At 34.2% G+C, this 18,196-nt stretch overlaps 1 protein-coding gene across 1 annotated transcript in view; it reads left to right on the plus strand.

The window, feature by feature from the left end:
• Nucleotides 1-6,596: 6,596 nt before the first annotated feature.
• LOC128160737 (uncharacterized) overlaps nt 6,597-18,196 on the plus strand; it is a 34,970-nt gene continuing 23,370 nt past the window's right edge. Inside the window, exon 1 of the mRNA XM_052824081.1 lies at nt 6,597-7,725. Within this exon, the coding sequence (XP_052680041.1) occupies nt 6,597-7,725 (1,129 nt within the window). The remainder of the gene's footprint in view (nt 7,726-18,196) is intronic.

Genomic DNA, 18,196 nt, shown 5'->3' on the forward strand with positions numbered 1-18,196 from the left:
TCGAAGTTTTTAAGAAAATTTTTACTTTAAGATTTCACATTTAATATAAATGGCACACCATTAGTGGCAATATTTCGCAATAAATAAAATGCTATCGGTTACTCAAAATGAAGGAAACAAATATTAAGCTCCTTTAAACACTTTTTGCAAAATCTTGACTAAATTTGATTTGTATATTTTGAAGAAAAGAGGAGGTTTAAGATAGTAAACTTTATTACCACCTCGTTTCTCCAAAGGCCACATATTTGAGGCAAAACCTGTTAAAACTGATGATTTTCAAAACTTTCCTCCACTTTTTTGCAATTAAGTGCAATGATAGAAAGAAAATTTTTAGCTCTGATGGATGGGGTTTCTTAGCGAGAATTATGAGTACTCCTGATTATGTATTAAGACGACTTTAAACTAGTTTCAAATATTTTGATTCTAATAAAAACTTCAAGCCGATTGTTAAGTTTAAAAAAAACTAATTATGTATGAAGCGCAATGTTATACAGTGTAAACAATGTATGAGTACTTGAAATTGATTCTACAACCAGAATTTTATTGAGGCTGGATGGTCAACAATTAATCATCAGGTCCACCATAGAATTATAAATACGGGTTTTTGTGGTCATAAACCATTATTTTATAAAGAAGAATTCCTTGTATATTAGTTTTTTTTTTTTTAAATTTTGAATATTTTACCGTGACTTTGTAGAAACTCTCCTTTTAATAGAGATTCTGCAGTCTAAAAATAGCTACGACCATGCAGATTTCTTAAGTAATCTTTGCTGGAAATACGCATGGTTAGTCATTGTAGGGAGACATAAGTTAGTCATAAGTAAAAAGTCTTCAAAATGTAAAACGGGGCCTTATCCAACATATCTTTAGCATTATTCACTGTATGCTAGTTAAAGGGACTTGGACACGATTTGAGATTTAAATTTTTTTTTTATTTTTATGCATAAAATGGTTTACTGGTGCATTTAAATGATTGACCAAAATATTAAATGTTAAAGTCAAGTTACAAGCAAGATACAGAGGTAAGAATTGGTTGATATGTAAACAAAGCTCGAGTCTTATAGTTGTTTACAAAATATGTAATGTAGAGATTGACCATTTCTTAGACAAAATGACATGTAAACAATTCAAACTTACTCAATATCTTCATAAATACCGGTATCAACAAAAGAAAGATACTTTTAACGGAAACTTACACCAATACAACACATAGGTAAAAAATGACAATATTCGAATTATGAATTCTGTATCTTATCTTGTAGCTTATAACTTGATATTTGACTTTCAAATATTGACATAGCATTAAAGACTTCTATATTTATCAGTATAAACATTGAAAATGGAAAAATAAAATTTAAAATATTTGAGTCAAATCGTGTCTAAGTCCCTTTAACCATGTATCATTTTCAGTATAAACGTATGTCGGCAAAGCTTCATTTATTCGTATATAATGCTTTATGCGTTTATATGTATGTTTGGAATATTTAAAGTATTGTTTATAGATATGCATGTAGGTACAGATCTTGATTTTGAAGTCATTGTATGGTATATATTATTAAAAATCGGTTGATATCAAAATATTAAATTGGGTACGTTTTACCCATTTGTGTGCGTAATAACCTGTTGTATACTTTTGTCTGGTATTCTGAAAATGCGAATATTCATATTCATTTGAAAATAAAGTGGATTTTTTCAAAATCTTAACAAAAAGAAAATTTGCCAAATGAATGAAAACTCATAAAAGCCTGCACCGCCTTTAATAGTACGTCATTTTGCAGATTTGAGAATCCCCTTAAGAAGAACATGACTATATAATGTAGTTTGTGATTTGTCATGAAAGAAAACTGAAATCATAACGTTTCAAGTTTGTTTGTCTGTATCTCCCAAAGAAATAATTAAGGGTGCGAACAGAGCAACATTTACCAGTTGATCAAGAAGTATAGATAGGTATATAAGTTAACAAAAGGTTATAAATAAATGCATTTTATTTGTAAACATGCACTTTTGGTACAATACTGTACGACCTACAACCATGACTCGCATTTTATTCTAGAGTGCAGTGAAACATCAGACTAGTATATATCTGTGATACATTTAATGATATTTTTCTGCACACGTAAGACCAAATAGTGCAAATATATTTGGATCTGATGACAAAATACGATGTAAAACTATTGAAAACAAAATTACAAACTTATGCCAACACAAAGTGCTGCTGTGTTTCGAAAATCCATTGAACTGTCAGTCCTCCTTAATTTGTATCCAATTTTTTAGCATGATTTAATCGTTGCCTTGTACATGTACTTCTATATGTAACTTCTTCTTTGTGTTCCCTTCGTCTGAGAGACATGTCACTGATCATTAAATTCAAATTGATTTTTCAAACAAAACACTGCCTTAATCACAAACGACTAAAAAAAAGATCGAATTATAATGTTATCGTTAGTAAAATATTTACTACTTCTGAATCAAAGAAAACAAATCACTGTTCAATTATTACTTATACTCTGTCCCGAGTTTTTGCTTCCATCACTTTTTGCTTGATATTTCAATAATAGTAAATACCTTTGTGCCCAAACAACATTTATCCATTAATATGAGAAATGTCAAGATAATCAGTTTTGAAACATCCCCTCTACCGCTTCAGGTTTCAATACACATCCAAAAATTGAAAATCTACGGAGATTTTGCATTGCATCAGCCATTAATAAGCCTGGATGGTAACGTTATAAAATTGCGCGAGGTATCCCGAGTACTTCCGAATTGAGAAAAGATGTAAACATTTCCCATTATAAATCTCCGTAAGAAAATTGTTTTTTTAGTTCCTGTGAATTTTATGAGCGAAAAGGGATAATTGTTCGATGAAGATATCTTGGATATATTCCCTTTCATCGATTTCAATTGTATTTCTTTCACAGGTATGTGTATTCTTATTTAAAATCATCAAAAACTGATGGAAGCAATAACTAATGGGACGGACTATAACAAAATACAATTAACGTACTGCCAAAACTTAGGTTGTCGATCTTTATTTCTCTGGTTTCACACCCCTGCGAATGTTATTGTCATTCAAATTTTAGAACACGTGGTTTTATTTGACCCTTTCAGTTTCGCAGTAAAAATCGTGCCTCGTGTTTAAAGTCTATTTTATAGAATCTAGGTACTTGTTGTCAAATATAGATTCTAGACGTATATTGATTTTAAACTTTATTTTCATAAATTGGTGGATAAAATGTGTTCTAGAAATAAATGTGACAATACAAAAAATAGTTTTTTTTCTGCTATTGCAACAATTAACATGAGTAGTAGAGATCCCCCCTTGGAATTAATTTTCGATCCGCGCCTGACCTAGTAATAACATCAATAGTGAAAGAGACTATCCTTTTTTATGCAGAATGTTCCTTGAAAATGGCTCGATAAACTAAGTTTTTATGCAAAACATTCACCCATTATTTTTTTTAAAACATAGCATTGCACACCACAAACATCAAATATGGCTATGATTTTATTTAGCAACCCATTGTTTATATTTTCAACCACTCTACACGTTGTTGAACACGAACGATAACTTTGTTCTGAATATCATCGCAGGTACGTAGCATCAGGGGGGGGGGGGGGGGCAGGGAGGCCTGCCCCCTCCCCCCCCCCCCCACTTTTTCTCGCAGCAACCCTTTTTTTTAAAATTTACATATTAAAAATTGAATAACCATGGAGTTGCCCCCCCCCCCCCTTTTTGGGAGTATGTAATAAATTGATATGAAAATAAGGAAATGAGGGAGCGCCCCCCCCCCGGAATAGGATTTTGAAGATTTTGGGAAACTTTAAATTTAAATTTCCCTTTTTTTTTTTTTTTTTTTTGTTTTTTGTTTTAAATCTTAAAAAGATTTTGATGTTTTTACATAAATCAAAGTAGGATATGATCTGAAAATTGACCAGTAATTACGTATTTTGAGATTATTATCCGAACACTTATACTTCCGCTCGAAATTTCACAGGAACTGAACAAATCTCGGTGAAGTCTCGTGAACTTTCATTCGAGCACCTCTGGATTTATTACATACTTAGCAACGATAAAGAAAACATTCTGAACACATACGCAGGGGTGTTTCAGTTAATCCTTATTAATGAAAGAATAATTATGGCATAATGGACATACATGAAATGTTTCGTTTGTAAACTGAAACCTAAAACCAGGAGGGTAAATAATTAGCAATATATGAACTTCTTGCACGTATTACAACATTGGCATCGACAGCATATATAAATAGCATTTAACCAATTTTTCCATGTCGATATTGCCCTATAGTATTGAATGTACCTGTATATCTGGGTAAGAAGAGAGAATGTCTAACACCCTTATCAAACTTGGATATTGGACTTAAAAGCATGATAAGAGGCGTGTAAAACGACCGCTGTATAAACCGATAGTAGATATTGCTAGGTTAATATGTTTGGATCGATAGACATTATGGAGGGCGTCCAACTTCTTTGCTAACTTTCCTGTATCCTGAATCAATTAAGGACCTGTAGAACGACATATAAGGTAGTATTTTATGCTAAATACTAGTACAATAAAATATAGGTATGAAATAAACAAGTGGCGGTTTTACACGTTCAATGTTATCAATTTATAGTTAAATTATCATTTTTGATAAATGTCCTAGATGAGGTATAAACGAGGCGATGTTTGACCTTGATATTTGTGTCACGTAGATATTGCGTTTGACGCTCAAAACTATGGTAACAAATTGAGATTAGCATAAAAAAAGCATAATATTATAGGAACTTTTAAGCAATGATCATCGTCAGAAAATGAAATTTAACAGTCAGGGTGTTCCGTTCACGTTTTTAGACTTGTTTTGACTCGATATGAGGGTTGTTCGGAAATTATTGAGACATTTTATCTTGTTCTTTTAGTAAAACCGATAAACTCTTGAAATTTCACCAAAACGTAAATCAGGATAGAGATTATCAATTTGAAAACTTTTTTGTCCATGGCATGAATAGATCATTCCTGGTAAGCTGACCAACGTGCCTTCGTCCAGTGACCCGGCGCAACCGCAAACTTTTCTCAACGTCATTTTAACGCTTCTTATTGCTCCAGTGTTTTAAACACCTTACAAACGAACTGAAATAAGAATTATTCTTTATTTCACTTCTTTTGTTTTCATTTCAAGATGTTATCATTTATATTTTCTATAATTCTTGTTTTTGCTTGTTTGTTTTTTTTTGGAGGGAAGGGGTAAAAATCGAGTTATTTTTACACGAAAGTCTAATTACTGTGAATGTCTCCTGCAGTCATTTTAGAACTGTTGACAACAGTTAGTGTGTCAAAAGTACTTGATAATTAATATCTTTGGCCTATTTCCAATTTAATAATCAGTGAACAAAAATGATAAGCTGAAACTGTCTTGTCATCGTATAGTTTTTTTTAAGCAATTGCGTGGCCTTAAAAGGTCTTCTTCTGAGATTTCCAGTTTGACGGTTTTCAATGCGCCGCCTTGACGTCAAAATTCAATGTAAAGTCTTTGTCAGATATCTATTGTTTGGTAAATATGTGTGCACCATATCCGTATTTCAACTCGAACATCAGTGAAACTTAATCAAAAGTTAGTCCCAAGGATTAGCAAAATGAACATATTTTATTTGATTTCTTTTATCATTAACTGTAATTGAACGGACACTTATAAAGTAGATGCTTAAGTTGTTAAATCTCTGAGTTCAGGCCTGCGCCGGGTACCCCGATCATCGACTTGTTTATCGTCGTAAACAAAATATTTAATATCCTTTTAATATATCTATAACTGTATTTTTGATTATATGATATTATCTGCTCTATATCAACGTTTATTTGGGTGCAAGAAAATATATACCTTTAAAAAAATGGTGTTATTGCAAATGTAATATTGCTTCATATTTGGTAACTATCGTATTGTCAATGTTTCAAATTTCCATTAAAGCATGCTCAAAAGTTAAGATTTGTTCGTTATAAAAATTTTCTGTTATGTTATATTCAAAATATTACTTTGGTAGATATAAAACAAACCCCCGTTGTTACAATATTGTGAAGGCTAGCATTAATTAACAAAATAAAATCATAAAACTTTGTAAAGTTTAATAAACTTTTAAGATAAAATTGCAACTTTCTTGAATCCAAAATTGCGCATATCCATATTCTTCAATTGAGGGTGGGGATGGGGAGTGGGATATTAATAAGAATGAAAATCATTATAGAAAGTAGCATTCAATTATACATTTGAAAGAATATCGTAATGATGTTCGTAATTTTACAGTTACTATCGATGGCGTCTGAGGAGGAATACCAAGGCCAACACATCGCCGATTGCGACCTATGTGAGACCCCAGTCTCGTTTTACTGCAGGGGATGTGGGGTCAATCTCTGTGACAGCTGTTTACCGATACATATGCGCGTGAAATCTAAAACCGGCCATGACGTCGTAGATTATGTCAGCAAAAATGATGACAACACCTGTTTTTGCGAATCCCATCCCAAAAATGAGTGTTGTATATACTGCAAAATTTGCGATATTCCGATTTGCATGGTGTGCGTTTCTATTAAACACAAATCGCACGAAATGTCCGAGCTATCTGATAAAATTGAAGAGCTTCTGAAAGTTATTGCGAAGGAAAATGAACGGCTGCAGTCATTCAAACATGATTTAGAAAGAGTTCTTGACCACACGACGAAACTATTGTCCTCGATACCCTCAATTTACAAAAAGAGGAAATATGAAGTAACAGCACGCGGAGAAGAGTGGCACAAACAGATCGAGGAGACCGTGAAAAAACTTCACCAGGAGCTGGATGATATGCAAAAAGAGCACGAGGTTCTACTCAAGAAACAAGAGACAGAGTATGAAGAATTACTTAAAAACTTGGATCAAATAAACAAAAAAGCAACAAGTTTACAGAAATCACACGATGTCAAAGAAATGCAGACATTTATACCAGTGATTGAAAAACTGGAAACACAGGAGGAGCTTACACAGTATTCGTTTCCGACATTTTATGAATGTGAGATAGATGCAAGTTATTTACAAACGTATTTCGGATTCATAGAGAAAATAGCCCCTCAAAAGATTCCGTTCTTTAAAAAGATTATAACAAAAAATGAGTATTATATTAAAAGGGTATTAAAAATACCAACAGTTACAGCTGTTATTAACACAAGTTTCCGTGCTGATGAAGAAACTGGATCTCGTCTGTATGACATGGCTGTTACCGATGATAACAAAGTGTGGGTGGGAGGAAATAGTACAGAACTGAAGTTATTTGATCTCCAAGGAAACCTTCATCGAATCATCAGTGCGACTTGGATAGGCTACCACTTATGTATGTACAACAACCAGGTGGTGTATAGTGATTATAAAGCCTTGAAAATGATATCTAATGACGAAACTGTAAGGACATTGTTTACAACAGGGGACTGGGAATCCACAGGCATCACAAGCACCGCGTCCGGTGATCTACTGGTCTGTCTCCGTAAAGACGATCAGTCCAAAGTCATCCGATACACTGTCAGCAGTACCGTCACCGTGCTCCAGCAAATCCAGTACGACTCGCAAGGTCACCCTCTGTACACACATCCGTATTACATCACTGAGAATGTCAACGGAGACATCATTGTATCTGATTTGAAGAAATATGCAGTCATTGCTGTTAATAAATTGGGAATATTTCGATATACGTACTCGGGAAATAACAGCAATTTTTTGGCAAATACACTCGCGACAGATATTTTTGGACACGTCATCATTTCAGATTTTATGGGGATAAAGATTCACATGCTGGACAGAGAGGGAAGATTCATGAGGTACATTACTCCTGAAGGAGATATAAAATATCCGCGGGGTGTTTGTATCCTTGGTAATGGTGAGATGATAGTGGGAGAATGCAAGACTGGCCTAGCTAAAATAATTAAATACTTAGAAGAGGAAAAAATAACTGGTTCCAATGTATAATTGCGACCATTGAATTCTTTCGAATGATTTAAATCAAATGCAAAATAATCAAGGTGTTTGAAAAACATAAAAGAATATAATATCCAGAACGCTATTGCACTAAATTTGAAGATGATTGTCAATAAAATTCAAACAAAAGGCCTATTATTATCAATGCCTCATTTTAGTGTTTTATTATTCTTACAAAGTTTTACTGTGGTGTCAAATCCATGAACAAAGATTCTGCTAATAAATTTGTCACATTGTGGTACACAGATACAAATTAATGTATTTTTTACGTTATTTTTATATATATATATCTTAACGTGATCATTAACAATTTTAAAGTTTTAGAGACACTTAACAGTTATTCATACTCTTAATATAGTTGTAATACATACTTATTCTGTAAGTCATGTTAAGACCCATATAGTCCACATTTCCATTTTTGACATGTTTACGTTTCTTTTCACTATGTATTTCAATAAAATCGCCATTTTCTCAATTGGACCAAATTTATTAATAAACGTTTAAAATTTAAGTCTAAATGTATTTCTGAAAACGTATTATATTTGGCATGTATGATATTTGACGGAAATAAGTTTTTGAACAAGTTTGGATTTGAAATAGCGTATTCCTGAATTTGACTTTTCTTATACATATATACATGTACATGTAATTATATGCATTTGTTAACAAATGAACTCAATGTCTAGCCAAATTATACGAGTACATATGTATAACCTAGGTTAGGGCAGTTTACGCTTCATAAATCATTTAGCAATGTACTTGATTTAGCGGAAGCTGCATTCCGCAAAAAACGCTAAATAGAATATATATACACAGCCAAATGAAGTACATATACAGTAGGTATCCCGTGATTTCATTAGTTGATAGCGATAATCTATAGTATGCTTATGAGATTACGAATATATTTTTAGCATTTCATTAGCCTACTGTTCTTATAAATAGGGCTGCTTAGCATTTTTTAAACACTTTGCTAGGAGTCAAGAACTTCAAAGTTAGTTTTCCTCAAGAACGAGTTCGTTTTTTTTTTTTAGCTTGATAGGATCTTATGTAGAAAAAACATGTAGAACCTAGTATTGATAAATAATTCAGTAGTAAACTTATAAGTCTTTAGTTTACTATATAGGCCACCCTAGTAGAGTAAACATTGATTCAGGGTAGAATAAGATATCGATTACCTACCATATAATGGATTCTAGAGTATTCTAGAGTATTACTATCTTTAGACTAACTTAGGGTCTATTTTTAGCCAAGTCGTACTTTACTTTGGGGTATATGGAAGCCCGTTAGTGCAAAACTTACTTTTTTTCTAATATTGTTATTATAACTTTTAAATTTGCATAAAATTATTAATTTTTTCACAATTTTCATATTTCTGGTTGTCTTAATTAAACAATTTTTTTTTTTTACACTTTCTTGTTATATTTTTGGAAATCATATTTGTTATCAATTATTATAAAGTTATATTTACTTTCGTTATAATAAATTTGTAAACTTTATCTATCTTTTCATTTCAAATCACTCAGGTGTTAATCATAATTTGGAATCACAATCGAACCTGGGTAAAATTTTGAAGCACTTGTATATACAGCCATCTGTTTGATATATCATTTCTTTTATTTTCCAGAGAAACTATTAAGCAATCGTAAATTTTTATACAATTTAGGTTTATGAACATCTCATAATACACTTTTTTCGGTTTCATTTTTTGGTGCCGAGATCAGGATTTCTAGACAAAACCATGACTTTGCCTATACCTCTCTTCAGTACATCCCCACCCAAAGAGGTGCTTGGCCTAAAACTTATGTTCAGGGTATATGTAACCGTTTCTCGAAACGACATGTTCAAAACAACCTAAATAATCATCAGATGTACAACTTGTCGTAACAATTTTTAATGACCAATGTCAATATAATGAAATTTCTAAACTGTAACAACCCATACTATAAAAGAAAACATAAAACTGAGGTGAATATCACTATTTGTAATCGATAACTTGCCGGGTAACTGTGTGGTGCGCGATCAGCGCGCTATGTTCCGTTTGTCATCGAAAGCAATATTTTGTGTCTCGCATAAATGGCCGAGTGGTTAGCTTGCTGGCAGCTCACCGGTAGGAGAGTGGGTTCCAGACGTTGTGAGTTCAAGCCCCTGCTGGGGCGGAGGTGGACCTTCAATATAGTGAATATAGTGAATTTCCCTGTGCTTTTTGACAATCTAGTATATCCTTCACAATGAGCAGGTATTGGTCAATTTGATAGTTATTGCAATATTTGTGCTTTCTATGCAAGGTGTATCGTTCCAGTCCTCTAAATTATCGTGTAACTGTATTCCCCATGTATTTCAAACACTGATTTCAAACACGTGTAGAGCGAGACCAGCACGCTTTGTTCCGTTTGTCAACGAAAGCAAGATCTGTTGCCTTGCCTAGATGATGGCCGAGTGATTAGCGCGGTCGCTACTCACTGCTAGGATAGTTGGCTTCAGAAGTCGTGAGGTACCCTTTGCTTTTATATATATATATATATATATATATATATATATATATATATATATATATATATATATATAAATGGCTAACGACACGAACAATAGAAATTGTCAAATTTTCGGGACAACCAGTCCCTTCTTCAGGACCAAAAAATAACTTTCATGAGTACAAAACAAAGAAAACAAAATCTAAAGCTACTACTAAACTACTTGAGAAACTATAAAAAAAGAACAGCTACATTATAAACATTTGTTCATATTCTTAAAGAAGGTGTTGCTACTGTCGCCGATCGCTCTAAAGTAATCAATCGACTGCCAACTTCACGCCTGATTAAGTTAATTAGCTAATTAAAATTGGCGTCCGAGTTAACTAATGAAAATTTGAACCCCCGTTGTTAACTCGTACGGCACTTATGATATAGACTCGAATTTTAATTAAAAAGAGATAAAATTAAATGAAAATAAATAAATAAAATTAAGAAAAAATGATTTACAAATAAAAGGTAGTAAAGAAACTAATAAATGAATGGAAGAGGCGCAGTTGACAGATTTCATGAAATTACTATGTGGGTGTTAGGTGATGTATGGCTATGAGACGTTCATTTTAGTGAAGTCCATTTGTTTGTTCATGCCATCAGGTCTGAATGATTTGAGTCTGTGCATCCAGAACTTTTCCTTGCTCTTCCTCTCCGCGTCTGTCCAATGAGAATTATGGTCAATAAACAATACTGTCATGTCTTCCCATTTGTGGCCACTTGTATTAAAATGTTCTCCGACGGGCTCCTTGACTTTTTTGGTCTTTATGGTAGAGCGGTGGTTGTTGATCCTTCTGCGGAGGTCACCTGTTTCACCGACGTATTGCTTAGAGCAGACTTTGCAACTGATGAGATACATGCAGTTGTCTGTGCGGCAAGAAGTGTTGCCAAATATCTTGTAGGTGCGACCTGTGATGGGGCTTTTAAAACTGTCCGCGTTGGTGCTGTGTTTGCACAACAGGCATCTGGTATCGGAACATGTTTTAAAACCACAATTTGGCAACGGGTTGTCTAATCTTGCCCTCACTACCATGTTCTTTAAGTTCCTCGGGCGTTTAAATGCAGCCATTGGTGGATCCTTGAAAAGATCAGCCATTCTTTCGTTAGTGTAAAGAATGGGCAGATTATTTCTAAGGATGGTGTTGAGGTTCTTAAGGGCGGGGTGATATGTAGTGACAAGTGGAACCCTGCTTTTGTCTGTTTTCTCTTTGTATTGTAAAAGGGTTTTCCTGTCTTTTGTATTAATCTCATCAATTGCAGATTGAACTGTGTGGGCTTTATAGCCTCGATAACACAGATGGGATTTTAATATTCTGCTCTGTTCTTCAAAGATCTCATTAGAAGAACAGATTCGTCTGATTCGGGTTGTGAATCCTTTAGGAATTCCTCTAAAAGTATGAGGAGAGTGGCAACTCGATGGCTTGAGGTAGAGGTGAGAATCAGTGGGTTTGGTATGGAGACTGAATTTTATTTCACCATCTTTCAAGGTGGATGTAGTATCCAAAAATACATTTTTGGAACAAGATATGTCCACTGTGAATTTAATCGAATTGTGGAAGGAGTTGGCAAAGGTGATGAAGTCATTTAGGCAGTCTCGGTTTTCGACCCATTTCATCTCAATATCATCAATGAGCCGCAACCAGCTCAAAGGTTTGAAAGGAGCTCTGAGAAGCAGGTTGCGTGCCAATCTTCCCATAAATATATTAGCGTAAGAGGGGGCCATTTTGGTGCCCATAGCTGTACCACTTATTTGTATGTAATGTTCGCCATTAAACATGAAATTGTTCAGCTTGAGAACATGTTCAAGGAGCTTGAGTAGAGATTCCGTTGACGGCTGCTGAATCGTTCTACTGTCCCATACCTCCCTGCAGGCCTCGATACCTTCATCGTGAGGAATATTCGTGTACAAGGACGTGACGTCCATTGTAACGAGAAGAGTATGGTCTGGCAGGCCAGAGGAAGGTGTTTTTTATCAGGAATTCTGTAGTGTCCTTGAGGTATGATGGCAAATCTTCTACATGTGGACGGAGATGTAAATCTATAAATTCAGATATTTTCTCCGTGGGGTGGCCGATGGCACTGACTATAGGGCGCCCAGGCATTCCTTCCTTGTGGATTTTTGGAAGCAGTAGAAATTGACCTGGTCCACAGTTGGTTGGGCGAAGCGTTTCATAAACATTAACACCAATCTTATCATTTTCATACATTTTGTCCAGGGTGTTAGTGATGAGAGCTGAAAGCTCTTCAGTAGGATTAGAGTCCAGTTTCTTGTAGAAAGAAAGAAAGAAACTCCTTGTACACGAATATTCCTCACGATGAAGGTATCGAGGCCTGCAGGGAAGTATGGGACAGTAGAGCGATTCAGCAGCCGTCAACGGAATCTCTACTCAATTGCAAGCTCCTTGAACATGTTCTCAAGCTGAACAATTTCATGTTTAATGGCGAACATTACATACAAATAAGTGGTACAGCTATGGGCACCAAAATGGCCCCCTCTTACGCCAATATATCTACTGGAAGATTGGCACGCAACCTGCTTCTCAGAGCTCCTTTCAAACCTTTGAGCTGGTTGCGGCTCATTGATGATATTGAGATGAAATGGGTCGAAAACCGAGACTGCCTAAATGACTTCATCACCTTTGCCAACTCCTTCCACAATTCGATTAAATTCACAGTGGACATATCTAGTTCCAAAAATGTATTTTTGGATACTACATCCACCTTGGAAGATGGTGAAATAAATTTCAGTCTCCGTACCAAACCCACTGATTCTCACCTCTACCTCAAGCCATCGAGTTGCCACTCTCCCCATACTTTTAGAGGAATTCCTAAAGGATTCACAACCCGAATCAGACGAATCTGTTCTTCTAATGAGATCTTTGAAGAACAGAGCATAATATTAAAATCCCTTCTGTGTTATCGAGGCTATAAAGCCCACACAGTTCAATCTGCAATTGATGAGATTAATACAAAAGACAGGAAAACCCTTTTACAATACAAAGAGAAAACAGACAAAAGCAGGGTTCCACTTGTCACTACATATCACCCTGCCCTTAAGAACCTCAACACCATCCTTAGAAATAATCTGCCCATTCTTTACACTAACGAAAGAATGGCTGATCTTTTCAAGGATCCACCAATGGCTGCATTTAAACGCCCGAGGAACTTAAAGGACATGGTAGTGAGGGCAAGATTAGACAACCCGTTGCCAAATTGTGGTTTTTAAACATGTTCCGATACCAGATGCCTGTTGTGCAAACACAGCACCAACGCGGACAGTTTTAAAAGCCCCATCACAGGTCGCACCTACAAGATATTTGGCAACACTTCTTGCCGCACAGACAACTGCATGTATCTCATCAGTTGCAAAGTCTGCTCTAAGCAATACGTCGGTGAAACAGGTGACCTCCGCAGAAGGATCAACAACCACCGCTCTACCATAAAGACCAAAAAAGTCAAGGAGCCCGTCGGAGAACATTTTAATACAAGTGGCCACAAATGGGAAGACATGACAGTATTGGTTATTGACCATAATCCTCATTGGACAGACGCGGAGAGGAAGAGCAAGGAAAAGTTCTGGATGCACAGACTCAAATCATTTAGACCTGATGGCATGAACAAACAAATGGACTTCACTAAAATGAACGTTTCATAGCCATACATCACCTGACACCCACATAGTAATTTCATAAAATCTGTCAACTGCGCCTCTTCCATTCATTTATTAGTTTCTTTACTACCTTTTATTTGTAAATCATTTTTTCTTAATTTTATTTATTTATTTTCATTTAATTTTATCTCTTTTTAATCAAAATTCGAGTCTATATAATAAGTGCCGTACGAGTTAACAACGGGGGTTCAAATTTTCATTAATTAACTCGGACGCCAATTTTAATTAGCTAATTAACTTAATAAGGCGTGAAGTTGACAGTCGATTGATTACTTTAGAGCGATCGGCGACAGTAGCAACACCTTCTTTAAGAATGTGAACAAATGTTTATAATGTAGCTGTTCTTTTTTTTTTTATAGTTTCTTAAGTAGTTTAGTAGTAGCTTTAGATTTTGTTTTCTTTGTTTTGTACTCATGTAATTTATTTTTTGGTCCTGAAGAAGGGACTGGTTGTCCCGAAAATTTGACAATTTCTATTGCTCGTGTCGTTAGCCATTTTTAGTGCTTTTTATATATTAGATCCGACACTCTAAAGATGCCTAGTGTTGTTGATTCTATTCAGTGCTTTATATATATATATATATATAAATATAAATATATATATATATATATTTTGTATGACGTCACTTGCCAGACTGTATTCATATTGTGACGTCATAGTATATGTTCTACGTTGTGTTGCTATAGACAATAAACACCGACTGATGAAGACCGGTAACACGGTCGAAATATTTTGAAACAGTGTTTTAAAAGTTTTTTATTATATATATATATATATATATATATATATATATATATATATATATATATATATATATATATATATATATATATATATATATATTAAATAAGAAAACACGAAAAACGTTCAATATAGCTTAAGCGCTTTCATTTTAAAATCTTCAGAAGCTATATGATTGTAACATAGTAACGTGACGTCAAAAAACTTGAACGTTGAACGGCAATGTCTATTATGACGTCATAGCTAGATTTAGCGGAAAAAATATAATTTGTAACATAGTAGATAACATACAATTCAATGCATTATTATTACAGACAGTTCAATTTGGGTTTAGAAATACGGATGAAATGTTTTTCTTTTTCTCTTCTTTGCACATTACTGTCACTCAACAGTTTGTAAAATGGAAATATTCTAAACTATTTATTGCCACAAGTGTCCAAATTCTCACTTAACAGTATCTGTCGATATCCCGGGGTGTTTATGTGTTCTTATGCACACGCACACGGGTCCGAAGTGGATTGCTTGTTTCCCCAATCTAGTACTCGTTGCAGCCTGGACATGTTATAACGTATAATACATTTTTACTGTCACATGACATGTCCATCTTTACGATGAATTCTTTTCCGCTGAAGTTGTACTTAGATCCCTCTGTAATATGGTCACAGGTCCCGCATCGTGGGTTTCTACACTTCGTAACTGTGTGTTTAGTATCAAAATGGGAAGTGCACAATATTCGTTTTAGATTTTTAGGCTGACGTCTGCTGTTAATGAAGTTCACATCTTTGTAAATTTCTTTCGTGGATTGGTCGTTGATGAGGATATTATTAAACTGATGAATTATTGGCGTAGTGTTCATATTTCTTGGATTAAAAGTATGTACAAATGGAATAATATCAATGGTTTTTTCCGGATGTTTACTGGCTAATAATTCCGATCTATCATACTTCCTGGCTTTACGAATTCCGTCGTCAATGAGACCTTCGGGATAACCTTGGTTAGTGAGGTAATGTTTGAGTTCCCTGAGGCGTATGTCTTGGGTGTTTTCATCGCTCACAATGGTACAAATACGTCGAGCTAAATTATATGGAATAGCAGTTTTTGTATGATGAGGGTGACACGAATTAAAATGAAGATATTGATGTGTGTCAGTTGTTTTGTAGTATATATCAGTTAAAAGTTTTGAATTCTTCTTTATAACCAGAACGTCCAAAAATGGTAATTTAGTGTCACTACTTTCTAAAGTAAATTTGATGTTAGGATCAAGGTTGTTCACAAGTTGATGAAATATCTTTAAATTTTCGTCACTATTATTCCATAAAAAAAAGCAATCGTCTAAAAATCGTTTCCAACTGGATTTAATATATCTGGCTTCTTCTTCTCCCCATTCAAGGTATCAAAGAGTTCGAGCGGCGTATGTTGGTGCCACATTTAATCATTACTTTTGTCCCCATTGCTGTACCTTTCACTTGTAAATAATGATTTTTTCCGAATGCAAAGGTGTTGTTTTGAAGTATTATATGTAATCCTTCGAGTATAAATTCTTTTGTAAAGCGATCTTGTAGAATTTCAGGATGCTTGTTGATCCAATAGCTCACCGCTTTTATTCCAAGCTCTGTTGGTATATTAGAATATAAACTGACCACGTCCAATGAAACAAGTTTTGCGGTATGTTGAACACTTTCAGGCAATTGGTTTATAAAATTCACATCATCCTTAATAAAACTGGGAACTTTTTCACAGTAGGGTTTAAGTAAAATATCAATCAAATGACTTAATCTTTGGGTGGATGAATTAGGTCCTCCTACTATAGGTCTAAAAGAGAGGTCTTCTGGATTTAGGCAGCAAATATATTCTCCAGTCTGGGTTTCTACAGCATTTTTTATTTGTAATGATTTATGCACTTTTGGTAATCCGTAGAATTGACTTTCTCGGGCATCAAAGTTAATAAGATAGTCTCTTTCCTCTGTAGTGATATTCAGAGATTTACTTTATATATTAAGCAAAAAAGTGCGATTTCGTATACAGGATGACTGGGATGCATCCTGACTGACGTTTTTCATACTTATTGTTAGACCATAATTAATAACCTAATTGTCTACGGAATTTTCCGTTTTTTAAAAAAAGTTAAACATATTTGACAGGGCGAAAACTGAGAAAAAAAAAATCATAGATGCCGTCACAATATTTGACCGTTGACCTTTTAATATAACAATGAAATTCGATGTACATGAACAATAGTGACGATCACAGTGGAATCATTTTTATTCGTTGATTAATGTTTATGAGTAGACAAACTTTTCCTGGATTGTAAAAACGAAATTTTGTTGGTTGCAAGTTTGATCAATTTACGTTCGTTGGGATGTACGTTGGCAAGGGTTACCCACGAAAATCATGAACATTGGTCCCCTACGGACAATGATGATTCCACAGTATATCCAAATATTAAGTATTTACTGAATACAGTAAGGTATATGAGTATCCTATCTTTTTACTTATTTATTTGCATATGGATCAAATTAACATCATTGTTATGTAGTTTTAGAAATGTTAAAAAATTGTGGTTCTTGAAGTACAAGTACTAGGTTTTGATAGCAACTTTAAAAGGACATAAACATGTATGAGAACAATAAAATAAATTGTCGGCGGTACAAATATAGATTTTTTGTATGAAATACACGTATCCGCAATAAATATGTTCACTAATGTTTGCTTTGAACATCTGAAAACTAGGCAACATACACGACAAATAGTATCACTTGTTTGCTGTGCACTTGAGATAGTCTGTAATATATGTGATGGTAAGTAATGTTTAGGATCCGAATTATGTAAATGAATCGTGTATTTATAACTTACAAACTCTTCGAGCTCTTGAGCTGTAAATTTCGAAATGACAGTCATAAAGATTTAAACGACATCGATTGGATTTTATCGAGTTGAAACAACGTGTTTGCTTTTTCAAATATACATTTTTTATGTTATAAAATCTCTTTAAAAATATACTGTTAAGTTATAAACATATCGACTTAATTATCTCAACTTTATATATATTAATACAATAAGCATTTTGACAGTACATTTAATCATTATATTGTTTATTTCTTTCTATAATCCTCTTAGCACTAGATCGCCTTATTTTATCCTCCTTCAATGAATAAAAATTCTGTAAAACATTTGTTATGTTGCCACTTTGTGACGGTTAATAATGTGTTTGAAATTCTCAAAAGTATTATTAACAATGACATACACAGCATGTACAGATGAGAAGTAAACCAATT

This window comes from Crassostrea angulata, chromosome 8 (assembly GCF_025612915.1).
Source record: "Crassostrea angulata isolate pt1a10 chromosome 8, ASM2561291v2, whole genome shotgun sequence".
Taxonomy (NCBI): Eukaryota; Metazoa; Mollusca; class Bivalvia; order Ostreida; family Ostreidae; genus Magallana; species Magallana angulata.